General features: G+C 41.2%; 1 protein-coding gene across 1 annotated transcript; it reads right to left on the reverse strand.

Annotated features, from left to right (window-relative positions):
• Nucleotides 1-3,746: 3,746 nt before the first annotated feature.
• On the reverse strand, nt 3,747-13,880 carry si:dkey-96l17.6 (kinesin-like protein KIN-14E). The gene is made up of 20 exons (XM_036143548.1): nt 13,231-13,880; nt 12,505-12,614; nt 11,555-11,647; nt 11,349-11,471; nt 11,040-11,132; nt 10,866-10,926; nt 10,648-10,781; nt 9,356-9,532; nt 9,070-9,230; nt 8,135-8,241; nt 7,747-7,853; nt 6,501-6,600; nt 6,227-6,419; nt 5,970-6,150; nt 5,650-5,887; nt 5,227-5,387; nt 4,495-4,599; nt 4,252-4,349; nt 4,090-4,168; nt 3,747-3,960 (listed from the first exon to the last, which is right to left on the reverse strand). The coding sequence occupies exons 3-20, from the start codon at nt 11,633-11,635 to the stop codon at nt 3,910-3,912; spliced, it is 2,250 nt and encodes a 749-aa protein (XP_035999441.1). The 5' UTR covers nt 11,636-11,647; nt 12,505-12,614; nt 13,231-13,880; the 3' UTR covers nt 3,747-3,909.
• Nucleotides 13,881-13,898: the final 18 nt, after the last annotated feature.

A 13,898-nucleotide genomic window follows, 5' to 3' on the forward strand; every position in this document is an offset into this window, starting at 1 on the left:
TAAAAAAAAAAAAAAAAAGTGCAGCTTCTGTAGTAAACAGGCTATTTGTCTAAAACAACATATTTTGTAAACAGTCCCTCATTAACAGCCTTTACATGAACTTATTATTTACAGTTAAACACAGAGAGAAGAGTGAAGCATTTTTCAGAGCGCTGATTGGTGCTTCAAGCCTGAAACTGTGTTCAGCCAAGGTTCATGCCCTTCTCTGTGTCCTGCCTCACCTTTCAAACGGCTTTAATCCTCTCACCTACGTGACGTCTGGCTCCTCTTCCACTTAATGTGGCTTCAGGTCATATGCATGAAGTAGTTTATCCTCTCTCATAGTTACACGCTATGTTTCAATCATATTGTCCTGCTAATCCAGCCCCTCTCTCTGGATCTTCCACTTTCTTAAATCACTAACAATCCCAGCCAACTTTAAAGATGCCGATAAAATGTAAACAAAGGCAGCTTAGTATCGATGTACTGAGAAAGAACTATCCTTAATAGGAAAGTGTTGAGGTTTTTCTTCCTTTTCCAGCAGGCTCCTTGGAGGAGAAAGCATTTCACGGGCACATATTAATTCAGAGCTGTTTCACAGGGTCTGATGACGATGAGCTACAGCTATAATCACTTCTTTGTTGACACAGTCACACAAACATCTGTAGCTCAATGCTCTCTGATTCTCTCTCGGATTAATCGATTACTATTTAGTAGCACTTGGAAAATGTTTATTCAGGTAGATGGTTCACTTGCTTATGACCGTATACATTTTACTTTTTAAGGGTTAAAGGAGCACTGATAAGCACACAGCACCTGATAGTTAGGGGGGGAAACCCAAAACAATTTTTGTGATGTTTTTGAAATGAATAAAAAAAGAAAATTTCTCATAATTTCTTGACTATTTTTTCTTAATGAAATAAAGATGTGTTTGTGAATGCCGGTAATCTATTTTTCGGATGGGGCTTCCATAAAAATACTGGATCTACAGCAGATTTGTAAAAGTATTCAATCTCCTTCAACTTTTTAACATTTTGTCACACAGCAACCTCAAACTTAATGAGATTTTAGGTGATAGAGGAACACAATGCAGAATTGCAAAATGGAAGAAATATGATGAAAGTCTCAAAAGTGTGGCATGCCTCCTTTGCTCCAAGGCCCCTAAATATCTCCACTACTAATAGCCATCAAATGTCAACTAATAAGTAAATAGATTCCGCTTGTGTGTAATTTAATCTCAGTATGAATACAGCTTCGAAGACCAAGGAATACAACGGACTGGTCGGGGTTAAAGTCGCAGAAATAAAGTTTAAAGTGCAGTTAGGTTATGATTACATTATCCCAAGCCTTGAGCATCTCTTTCAGCAATGTTCAGTCTATTACTCCAAAATAGAAAGAGTATGGTGTTAGAAGAAATGTGAATGTAATCATTTTCTTTTTATCTTTTTATTAAGGACTGTTCTACTGTTTTAACTTCACACAGGAGAAACAGATGGTTCTCCTAGACCAAGAGTCTCTTGCTATATATGTTAATCTTACACCATGTTGTAAAACCCCCCTTGCCTTTTGTTTTGTTTCTTACCCCCATGTTGTGAACCCCTGACTCCGCCTGCCACTTCTTTGATGTCTGATAATAAAGGCAAATGGACAGAGGTAACCAGCGCAGATGGAGCAGAGACTGTGATGAAAACGGCCTCACGTTTCTGGCTCTTCTGCCCTCTGTCTCTTTGAGAAGAGTCTAAAAAACTTGTTTGTGTTGGTTTTCTTTCCAGAATCAAAGAGTTATTAAACTTAACTCTATCATATGGTGCAGCTGTACCTACCAATAACAGACAACTCAGGCAAGGAGCATTGATGAGAGAAGCAGCCTAGAGGCTCATAGCGCTGCAGGAGCTGCAGGAGTACCAGTGTTCCACAGTTCAGGTGGGAGAAAATGTTAACTAAACTACTACTACTCATGCGCTCCACAAATCAGATCATTATGGAAGAGAGGCAAAAAAAAGCTCATCAATAGCTTATCAAACACCCTGCATGTCAAACGTGCATAGGAAGGTGCCCCTTTGCAAACAATTTACAGTTCCAGATGTGCAAACAGGAGAGCCAAAACATTATGGATCCATTTCTTTCCATATTTATAACTGCACCACTTTTTGTTGGTCTGTAAAATAAATACCAATAAAAGACATTGAATTCAGTGTTTGCAATGTGACAACATGAAAAAGTTGAAGGCGTACGCAATATTTGGCAGCGCACTGTAGTTGTAGTAGAATGGAAACTCCTCCATTTGCATGTCTTGTTCTTCTGCAGCAGCAAAAGTGGTTTAATCAACAAAGCAAACTAAGAAAAGCTGTCATCAGTCCATGTGCTCTCTGTTCCTCGCTGTGGGCTTTGTCCTTCACTTTGCTCTAGCCGACTGATTCACAGTGCAATTTAAACTCATCAAGAAAAACAAATGAAGGCAAGCGTGGGCTGATTGGCCACCGATCCACAGCAGCCAGCAAAACGGGGCACGCAACATTGGAAATGATGCCTCTGTGCTGCCATACAAAAAGGGCCACTTGTAGGTTCGATGTCATAAATCAGGAAAGCGTGACAGTTAAGACTGGGCCCAGTTACAGTAAAAAAAAAAGAAAAGAAGTAAATCCAAAATCAGTACCTAAATCCCACTCTGACTCCAACAATTTATGTTGAGGGCAGAAAGCTTTGAAATTAGAAGAAAATGAGCAAAGCAACCCAAGGACCAGTCTCCTGGGAATACTAAAAATAAATAATAGCTATACTTGAGAAATACAGTGGCTTTCAAAAACCTACCCCTTAGGTCTTTTCATAGTATCCCTGTGGATACTATGAAGTGCTGCCACATTTTCTCAATTTAATTTAGATCTAGATGATTTTTCTGAATTATTTATTTTTGTTACACAAATTTAAATAAAATATCATTTTCCTTTCACTTCACAATTAGTTGCTGCCTTTACTTTGTCTGGCTAGTAAAATCCCGACAGGATAAGCAAAGATGTATATAAATCAATAGCGCATGAAAACATGAGACAGTTCAAAAAGAGTTGTACTGGAGAAGTTTCTAATAGATAAAAATCAGTTGATTATTTGACTCTACTGCTTTTCCAGACTTTTTTCTTTTTTTGCTATGATGTCAAAAGCAAACCGAGATAAAAGCAGAGCTTTCAGTCTTGGGTAAATCCAACTGTCAAAGAAACAGAACATCGGCTTTTTGCTTGTATTTCTTACACCCTAGTTCCCTTTGCCACGTACAAAACAAAACCTCTCTGCAGCTTCTTTAACTGCAAGCATCAACGTCCATTTACAGACGGCTTGTGATCTCCAGGAAGCAAATGACATCTTCATCCAGTATCTAACAGTGTTGTAGTACTCGAGTCCGAGACTCCAACTCGAGTCCGAGTCATTAGCTAAATTTAGAGACTCGTGACTTGACTTGGACTTGAGCACTGATGACTTGAACTTGGACTCGGACTCCTACATTCAGATCATTCTGACTCGGAAATTGAGAAAAAGACTCAACCTTTTTTTTATATCATTAGGCTATAATTTTAATATGTCATTAGAATATTATTTGGTGTATGATTTTAATATCTAAATTATTAGTGCAATGTGGTGGAGTGTGGATTTTTATTTTAGTTTAAAAACATGTAGGCTATGCTTACTTTAGTGTGGAACTTGGACTCGACTTGATCAATAAGGACTCGACTCGGACTCGACTCGGATTTTTTTTTTAATGATTTGGACTTGACTCGGACTTGAACACTGGAGACTTGAACCTAGACTCGGACTCGAGGCATAGTGACTTGACTACAACACTGGTATCTAATTTAACACGTGCTCGTTGGTAAGCCTGAGTAAAGTTTGATCAGGGACTAAAAGCACAACAGAACACAAAGTGCAGTCCAGAACCCTTCAAAGATCCACCTCTTCCACCGTCTGTCCAGATTTCAGCTTCACGATCACCTTTCAGAAACAGAGAGAATCAAACAGGCTTTAGTCATCCTAACACTTTCAGTATTGTCCAACATTTTTGTTTTATCCTCAAGCTGCTGAGCTTCATATCGAAGCATAGCAGACTGCAGGGGCGTGCACCTCCTTCAGCTGGGCGACCTCTCTGCTGTCCACATTTCTCTGAGCGTTGTTGGTTATGGCCTTCACTCTCGTTGCGTAGCTGAAAAGGCCCGTCAGGTTCAAGTGTCAGTGAACGGATTGTTACCAGCGCAATAAATGAACTCCTCTGTGTCTGATTCTTACATGAGGGACGTGAGAGTTTCGTCAAGGTTGTATTCTGATGGAGAGATGTTGACAATCATGAGGGTTTTGGCATTTCCACCCAAAGAATCCTGCATAACCTGAGAAAGATGGGGGAGATAGTTGGGCTGCTCTGCAGGACAGCGTCATCCAGGGCCACAGATGTTGATTTCGATCAGCTTTTTATGTCCTGCATTTTTTTCTCTCTCAATAATCTAGTCTAATCTAAAGGTTTCATAACAGCACCTGTGTGAGCTTGCTGTTCCTGTATGGTACATGTGGCAGCTCTGCAGACAAAGCTGAGATCACATCACCCAAGGCACTCAGAGACTTGTTGATGGAGTTTGCTTCCTGCAAGGGAGAACAGATAACAGCAGAGGAAATGTCTTATGGTTTCATTAAGTTTTTTTTCTAGGCTACAGTCATTTGATAACTCATTGAAGGCTTATGGCTCCTTGTAAACGTGTTGAAACCCCTTTAAAACCCAAACCGCATCCAACGTATTTTGTAGGGATTTCAGTTGATGGACCAACACAAAGTAGTATATAATCAGGAAGTATGCACGGTTTTCATCAGGCTTTACTAACACTAATCTAAAGAAGTGGTGCGGTGAGCAGTCATGCTCTGTCCCCTTTAATTTGATCTCCCAAAATCAAATCCTCTGGGACCACAAAGCTGTTCCTTTGAGCCCAGATCCATTTAATTTAATCTCATAAATCCGGTGCTTCTGCAAAGATTTATCGATCACTGATGAACAAACAGCATCATGAGGACCAACAGGAATTGGAACACAGCCGACAGGTCGGGGACAGCCGACAGGTCGGGGACGAAGCTGTGGAGAGGTTCGGAGCATGGCTAATACCCAAAGCCTTGAGTTTCTCAGAAAGACGCTGTTCCGTTCATCATCTGGGTATTGCACAACCACAAACCTACCAAAAAGGTTCAAGGGGTATGAATACTTGTAACACTTGGGCACACCTTGAGCTGGTGGTCCTTGGCACCGGTCTTTGCTGCCCTTTCACTCCCCGCCAGATCTACGAGGTTCAGCTTTCCGGTGTTCACGCTCCCGTTTGCCAGATTCCTGCTCTCCACCATGATGCCGACAATGAGATGGGAGCGGGAGCTCTCCACGTTCATCTCTTAACCACAGCGAGAAACAATGACCAACACTGTTAGTTTAGAAATGTGATGCACATTTGTACAATTCGTTTCAAACCACCCCAATGACATTTCTTTAAACGTTGCTCTTCTCAAAGCTGCTGCTCTGCTGCTCGCCGGTGCGATAACCACATAGGTTGCTACCTTTTTTTTTTTGCAAAGAGCAGCTAACTGGATTGATCCAAACCATTTAGCACAGCCCTGTTTGAACTGGGTGACACGGCGGCGGCATGAGGCACTCACTGGTGGCGGAGATGTGTCGGTTGGCGCAAGCCTGCTGGAACAGAGCATAAAGCTCCTGGGCACTGGAAGCATCCTTTGTTTCTGCTCCTTGGGCGAACACAACCCCCTTTCTGTTCCTTTTGATCTCCACCCGCCTGGTCGGGCTGTGGGGTTGTGTTTGGGCATGGGCCTCACCCGCCTGGCTCACAAAGAGGTCCTGCAGCCTGTCGTTGTACAGCTCCAGCATATAGGTCGAGACCTGAGGGGGGGGGGAGAGGGATGAAGAAGAGCCGCAAACAGGGGGAGGCACAGGCGGGAAGAAACAGGGGGACGACTGCTACCTTGAAGTCAGATTTAGAGCTGTTCTCCCGCATGATGTCGAATATGGCGTTAAAAGATCTGGGCATAATGCCAGGGTTCTTCTGGTCCTTGTCCCCAACCATGGTGAAGGTTTTCCCTGAGCCGGTCTGGCCGTACGCAAAGATGCAAACATTGTAGCCATCGATAACCGACTGCATCAGTCTGCGGGGGGGATAAACGGCGGGAATCAGCTCAGACAGAGGTTGGTCTGGTGTTCCTGTGGGTCGTCCTGTCGTACCTGTTTACGTCTTGGAACAGATCTTCCTGAGAGGCCTCTGCACCCAGCACCTTATCGAACTGAAACTCTCTGGGCCCACGGGGGGTCTCCACAGTCACGGAGTAGTCGTCTAATTTATCCACCACCACAGCCCCACCCTGTGTAGCTTCACTTCGGTTCACTGGGCGGATTCGACAAAACACCCTGATTTTACCTGACGACATAAACATAAACAATGAAGGGATTTAACAGGAGTCCAGCGCTTTCTGATGGCAGGTGGAGAATGTTTGGGTACCTTTCATTTCTTCCACCATGTTGTAATATTTCTTCCTCATTGCCCTTTCCGATGTGTAATTTGCAATGATTTTCATTTTCTCTTCCTTTTCTTGCTTCAGCTTAGGAGAAAACGAAACAACAAACAAACTAACACTTTGATACGATGGAATGAAGACACTAAAACATGTTTGTTCTCTGAATTAGCAGAAGAAAAAAACTTTCAGTTTTTTGGAGCAACTTTCCAATATTACTCCAATCATCTGGAACCTGCAGGTTCTAGGTTTAAAGCCTACAATGCAGGTATTGGTGCTTTGGGTTCCTCTCTGTTCATCTTAGGTTTAAGTTCCAGCTTAAGGGTTCTGGTGGAACAGAGCCCAGACTTTACCAGGTCCCAAAGTAAGGGGTCCTAATTTTAATGAATGGATGCTTTCCCGAAGCTTTCTCTCATGGGTTTCCAGCCTATCACTGCTTGGCTGAGTTGCTTTCATTCCTAATCGGTTCTGCTTTGTCAAGAGTTGACTGTGAGTCTATTAGAGTTGAGTGGAGTATTAAAGGACGAGGAAGCCTCCCGACTGGACTCTTTGCACAGATGGCCTCATATTACGGCACATTGTTAAATTTCACCCAGCTCCTCATAGCAACTCATTCTTGCACAAATGTTTGTAGAAGCAGTCTAAATGGCCAGGAGCTGGATTTTATCCACCTGTTGCATCTAAAGGGGCGGAAAACCCAGAATTCAGTGATTTGGAGGGGTTACCCAACACTTTTGGTAGTATGGCGTATACATACTAAGAACCTGTTTTGAAAACATGGCTCTACCCCAAGAACCTCTGACGTAAGTTTGAAAAAGGATATTTTCTTCTTTTTATTTTTATTGTTGTTAAATTTTTTTTTTAATCAGTGTGCTCTTTACGTTTAGCTGTCACTTTGCACTTGGAATGTCCCCATCTGAGGAACAAATAAATGATCATTCTATATTATTCTATTCTATTACAAAACTGCATGCAAACCATACCGTGGACAACTTCATCTAAACCTTTTGGTCACCACACAACCACTCCAAAAACTCCTCTTTTATATGGGCATGGCATAAAAGATGGCTGTCTTTGTATCTATAAATCTATTGTAACTTGCAAGCGTAAAAGAAACTTGTCCAGGCAAGCCTCAAAACAGGTTTTAGACCAGAGGCCCACAAGCTCCTACATCTGGCCCTGAATGGGGGTCCTGGAAGTAGTGACTCCTGAGTTTTCTGCATAAAAGCCTACCTGATCCTGCAGCAGGAGAAGCTGCTGGCCCACTCCCTTTACGGTCCTTTGTGTGGCTGGAAGCGTCTCTTGTCCCAGGATGTCCTCCAGCTCAGACATTTCACAATCTGAGCAGGGAGGAAATTTCAAGCTTGAATATGAATAGGAGCGTCATTCTTCAGACAGCAAAATGAAATGTGATCATCTGCTGTTATTGCAAGGCTGTTGTGTTACCATATAAAACAATGATTTTAGAAATGGCTATAATCTCCAGGTCTCATTGGTCTCATTCACCATCCGTGCAACTCACATTTTGAGAGTTGGTTTGATCAGTGCTTTGACCAATACGGTAGCTTTACTCTAGCATTTGTGCGAGCCAATATTCAAGTAACCTTAGATTTGAACTCACCATTTACAACAGGGCTTTCCCCAGATCTGATGCAGTCTAAAGCAATCTGACAGACCTCTTGCTCCCTCACTGTCGCTTGTAGAAAAGACAGACTTGACTCGTCTGAACTGTGAAGTGATAGAAAGGTCAGTATTCAATTTTGAATAATTTTGCTCAGTAAAGCTCTATGCAATGGTTTCTACTTCTGAAAAGCCTTGTTAACGTTTTGTAAACACTTTCTATGATCCGGAAAAGGGAAGACTATCCAAGTTAGGGACGGTAGGATGGAGAAGGATTATGATTTACTTTGTCATACCCCTTTTCAGGCATATTCACTAAATGAGGTGATATAGAAATAAAAAGGAGTACCACGCTAAGACAATTTAAAAGCATGTATAAATATGTTATCTTTAAAAAAAATATGCATGGAACCCAAATATTCAAATGGGATAACTTGTAACATTTTCAATAAGTACTACTAGATATCTTCTTTCTGTACGATTGCTTTCAAAATAAGACGCTGTATTCATGTAACTGTGCTTTGATTTGTAATGCCTCCTTTTATCAAAAGACTTTATATGTCTTTTGATAAAATACATGACATGAATATGTAATTGGGGGTAGGTTCTTATAAGTTCTTGAACTTCTACCTACTTCTTTTGAGCGCTACTAAAATGTCTTAACATCTCAATGTAAATCTTGCTTCTATTGTTGCTCAAAAAATTGAAAATAAATAAAAAAACAATATTGGTGTTTGGTGGTTTATTTTCTTGCAGTTGTATTAATGGGTTGTTTGTTACAATCAGATTTGTTGATTAACATTTTTGTAGCTATGTTGCCTTCATATGTGTCACATGGTGTTTGTGATGAAAATATTTTCATGTGTTTTGTTTTATACTTTGGTCATTTTTGGTGGATTGTCTGAAATAAAGTTTCACAAGTGAAATATCTCCAACCTCTCGTGGCTGGACTTGTCTTTGTCATCGCTGTCGTCTTTAGAGCTTTGCAGATACAGACGCAGATTGTCTCTGGCGTCGGCCAAAGCCGCCTGATTGTCTTCGATCATTTGGTCCAAAAGAGCCCTCGCCTCAGCCACTGCACCGCAGATCTCATGGGCCTTGGGGAATCAAGGAATCAAGCATCAAACTTAGATTCATCAGTTTACAACTTTGGAAGACATATTTGGGAAGAATCTGAGAAGCAGCCTGATGGTAGATGTTCTGCACAGTGTGTGATTAGCACCTTGGTTATGACAGCGGGGAGCAGGACGCTGCAGCGTGGCTGTGGGACAGGAGGGATGGGGCTCCTCTCTGCTTCCAGCAGCTCAGTGATCTCCCTCTCTTTCTGGTACAGGCTCTCCTTCAGCTCCTCCAGACGGGCATTGGCGCCCTCCAGTGGCTGATCTGAGAGACTGCGTGTCTGAGTGCACATGCAGAGTACCATGAACACCTACTTGCTCTCATTTAAATGGTCCAGTTTATCATATTTCAGAATAATAAGGTTGCCCAAGTAATTAATAAAACACAATTTCAAATGATGATTTAATTTACCTGCTAAAAAGCTATGCAAAAAAGTGATTGCCCCCAAAAAAGACCTATTGAATTGCCCTGACACCCCTGGTAGCAACAACTGCTGTCAAATATTTACAATAACAATGATTGATGTAATTTGTTGTGGGTGCATCTTGGCCCACTCTTATCTTAACGGGTTTAATTCAGCCACATTGGAGAGTTTTCAAGTTTGAATGTTGAACCTTCATTTTCAAGTTCATGAGGCAGCATCAAAATTAGGTTTAAGTTCAGACTTTGACTAAGGCTCTCCAATACCTTTATTTTACTATTTTGAGCCTTTCAGAGGTCGTGGTCAACTGTCCTGCTGCAAAACTCACGTCAACCTAAGCGTAAGTTCACAACCTAATGGGCGGAATATCTCCTTCAGGATTTTCTGCTGGAGAAAGAAATTCATGATTGCATCAACTACTACAAGTCGTCCAGGGCTTTAAGTGGTAACACCGCCTCAGGCTACATGTGGTGCTACAGACTTCTTCAAAAAGTTCCCCCTTTTTTTTTTTATCTTGTCATGCTCAGAATAGTTTTACAAAAAGTCTTGAGGAAATGTAAGGCGGGCCTGTTTGGTGAACTGTGAAACATTTATGTGATTGTTGCATGTTAAATTGAACCAACAGTGATGCTTAATCACTGTTGATTTATGATTTAGCAAGGCTAAATCACTTTTTACATGGAGCAAGGTTGTTTTAGTTATATCTTTTTCCCATATACATAAAATATTTAGTTGAAAAATACATTTTGTATTTCCTGAGTTCATATTTGAAGGATGTAAAAAAAAAAAAGATTTGTCAACCTGAAAGACTAAGAGTTGTTAAAAAGCAAAAAAAAAAAAAAAAAAGAAAACAAACCTTAAAGGGGGCAAATACATTTTGTACACCACTATGTGTCAAAGGATCAGTCTCCCAGATTAAAGAATTTATTGAACGATTGGTAGTATTTAGTCATTGTGCTGATGATCCAACCCACCACAGTCTGTTCTTTGTCATCTGGCCCCTCCTCTTCCTCTGCTGTTTCCTGCAGCTCCTGTGAAGCTGCTGGTACTGTCAACATTTCTTGGACTTGCCCTATTTCTTGTCTGGCCATCTGCAGCTCCTGCAGTGCTGTTTAGGGTAACATTGCAACGGCGTAACTTTTGCAAACTTTTTATTTTATTTTTGCGTGTCACCAAACCCTGCTGGACTCACTGGAGGCCTGGTGACAGTGCAGGACATCCAGCCTGCTGGAGAACAGCTCCAGCATTTTGCTCTATCAGTAAAAAGCAGAAAACAAACGTTATTCGACCCCTGCTCTTCTCCAACATGACCACTAGATTGGGCTCTGGTTTAAAAGTTTTAAGGTACGCCACAGCGCTCCCTAACCTTTTCTTTCTGCCACTGCAGAGCCTCTTCTTTCCATTTTGTCCTCTCGGCCCTCTGCTCCTCCAGCATCTGCTCATTGTGTGCAGTCAGCTCCTGTAGCGCACAGTGCCACACACTGAGACTGTTTGCTGTGTATACAGTGCATATCAAGGCCTACAATTATATCCTTTGGCTTTTCTGCTGCCAAGGTGCACCATTTTGTGTGCACAGAAAAAATGGGTCAATGAATTTAAAGGTTTTTAGTAGAGACACAAAAAGACAAAGGTGTATAAGAAAAAAGGAAGAGTAGATAACTTATGAGTGACTGACTGCAACTTTCTTCACCCAGTCAGCCTTGCTCTTCTCCACCCTGTCCTGGTAGAGGTCCAGGAATCTCCTCAGAGTGTTCATTTTGCTCTGATAGTGAGATCTGACCTTCTGCATGATCCATTCCTGATAACACAAGCAGCGTTTCAACTACATTCAGTTTAATTTCACATACAAACACTCTTACACTTTTTTTTTTTTTTTTTTACCTGTGTCTCTCGGGCTGTGATCTGGAAATTCTCCTCTAGTTCCTGCACCATTTGCAAATGCCTCTTCTTCATTGCTTTCATGTCCTCGGCAATCTGTTCATGCACAATATGCTGTAAGCAGACCTGAATATGCAAAACTGTTTGTCTTGCAGTATGACCAAATAGCTCTGAGGTAGCAGCATCAGGGCAACCATGTGAGTGTGAGTAAGAACACAACACAGCATCTCTGACAGTAGCTTCATTGTGTTCATCCATGTACTGAACTACTGTGCACAGATGTCATGTTTGCTTCAAATTTAGCATTCACTGCTTTAAAAGATAAAATTACAGTTCTGATTTTCAGTTTGTGCCGATGTGAAATCACAGCAGATACTCCTGTAGAGGCTTATGCTCCTTGAACTTGTTTACATTTTGGTCATTTACAATCACAAACACCAATGCATTTATTGGGATTTTATTTTGTAGACTGACACAAAGCAGTGCATGCTGTAATCTTAAAGTAAAAATATTTTTTTATTCATTTTTTAAAAGAAAAAATAGAACCACCTTTAGCTGCAGTTACTGCTTCAAGTCTTTCTTTAAATGTGCAAACCTTGAAGACAGATACCTCCAGACATTGTTTGTACATCCTTCTTTGCAAAATAGCCCAGCCATGTCTTTTATAGTTGCACCAAACTCCTTCCATCTTCAGATGATGGGTTAAGCAGCGCTTTTTGAGATGCACAAACTTGTAATATCGTTTATTACTTAACCCTGCTCTAACCTTCCCTATAACCTAATCTCCAACCTCTCTGCTGTGTTTCTGTGCCATGTGTTCATTAATATTCTCGGATAAATCTTTTGCTGTTATTTCTAAGATGACTTTTAAAGGCAGTTGATTTGATTTAGGGGCATTAGAGTAAACAGTTGTTTACTCTAATGCTGTTTTCCTGCGCTGCTCGTCGTCTTACCTGAGCGATGCAGAGCTCGGCTGACTCGTAGGGGATGTAAATCTTCAGTTCCTGTGAGCCTTCAGCCTCTCTGACATCACTGCTAACTCCTAGCTGAGATTCTGATGAGCCTGCATGAAAATACATACAGATGATTACTGTTTACTAACGAGAAGGCCGCCAGAATGATAGTTACTGTCAAAGTGACCTTTCTTTAATCTTCACCTAGACATCGTGCCAGGATCCACCGCTTACCGGCCAGCTATCGTGTCTGTGGCCTGTTTGGGTGAACCGTCTCTTTAATAGAGCACATTTACAGAGCCTTTTACTCTGCTTCAGTAGCAAAGTCAAACTCCATTAGCTTTAATTGCTAAAGAATAAACAAGAATGGGAGGGTGAGGGGGGACCGCATTTGACTGGTTTTCCAAATATGGTTGTAACCAATCAGAGGGAAGTCAACTAGGTAGAGCTGCATATCATTACCACAACCAACCGTTTTACTGAGGAGGGAAATTTGGCCTGACAAAATAACAACATGACGTTATTGTTTTTTAAATTAAATGTTTTTTAGAATATACATATGCAGCAATATCAACTACATGAAATGGTTTATACAGTGATGTCAAGGCACCTTTAAGATGTAAATATAAATGTACCATTACTCAAAAATATAGCTGAATAGTGCCTCCAATTTTGCTGCTCAGATGTTGCCTCATCATATTAACTTAACTTTTTTTTATACAACACCTTTGTTGATGCCTTGTCCTTTTCGTTTCCTCCTGCCAATCCAGCGTCTAAATGCAGCCCACCTTCTCGTCCACGGATTATTGGGATGATAAGTGTCTTGTGCAGGAAAGTTGAAGGGTCATTGTTACCGACACAAAGAGTTGAGGGACAGAAAGAGAAGGAAAGGGAATTCATTTACATATAATAAATAGGAATTTTACCTTACCTCATAAATGCATGAAAATTTGTATGCAGAATCCAGTTCACACATTTTTTATCTTTCTGTTGAAGTAAATTCAGAGTTTTGGTTGTCTCAGTCGTTATTCATAGTGATTTAAAAATGAAACAATACTCCTCTGTGAGCTCATCCCTCCGTTGTTTTCCCTACCTTCTCTGTCCTGTTTACTAGTCTCTGTCCCAGAGTTAAACAGGCAAAAAGCCTGGGTTTCCAGTCCTTTAAGGTTAATGCAGAAACACACAGTCATCCACGCTCACGCTCTCTGCAAGGGTAGGTTTTAAAATCACCAGTAATAAAGCAAGTTTATCTTTTCCTAATATCAGGTATTATAATATAGCATGTCATAGCAGGGCCTTCCATTAGAGGCTTCACTGTTATCATGCAGTTGAATGGGATCCTGTTGAAATGTGGATTTAATCTCTTTGGATTATTAGAGGAATTTACGTGTAGA

The sequence above is a fragment of the Fundulus heteroclitus genome, chromosome 12, assembly GCF_011125445.2.
Source record: "Fundulus heteroclitus isolate FHET01 chromosome 12, MU-UCD_Fhet_4.1, whole genome shotgun sequence".
NCBI lineage: Eukaryota > Metazoa > Chordata > Actinopteri > Cyprinodontiformes > Fundulidae > Fundulus > Fundulus heteroclitus.

Excerpts from the sequence above, each read along its gene's own strand:
- si:dkey-96l17.6 (XM_036143548.1), bottom strand. The coding sequence starts at position 11,635 with ATGAAAGCAATGAAGAAGAGGCATTTGCAAATGGTGCAGGAACTAGAG. Across the intron at positions 9,533-10,647 it reads ATGACAAAGAACAGACTGTG|ACACGCAGTCTCTCAGATCA; the intron begins GTGGGTTGGATC and ends ATGTGCACTCAG. Across the intron at positions 4,350-4,494 it reads GGAACAGCAAGCTCACACAG|GTTATGCAGGATTCTTTGGG; the intron begins GTGCTGTTATGA and ends CATCTTTCTCAG.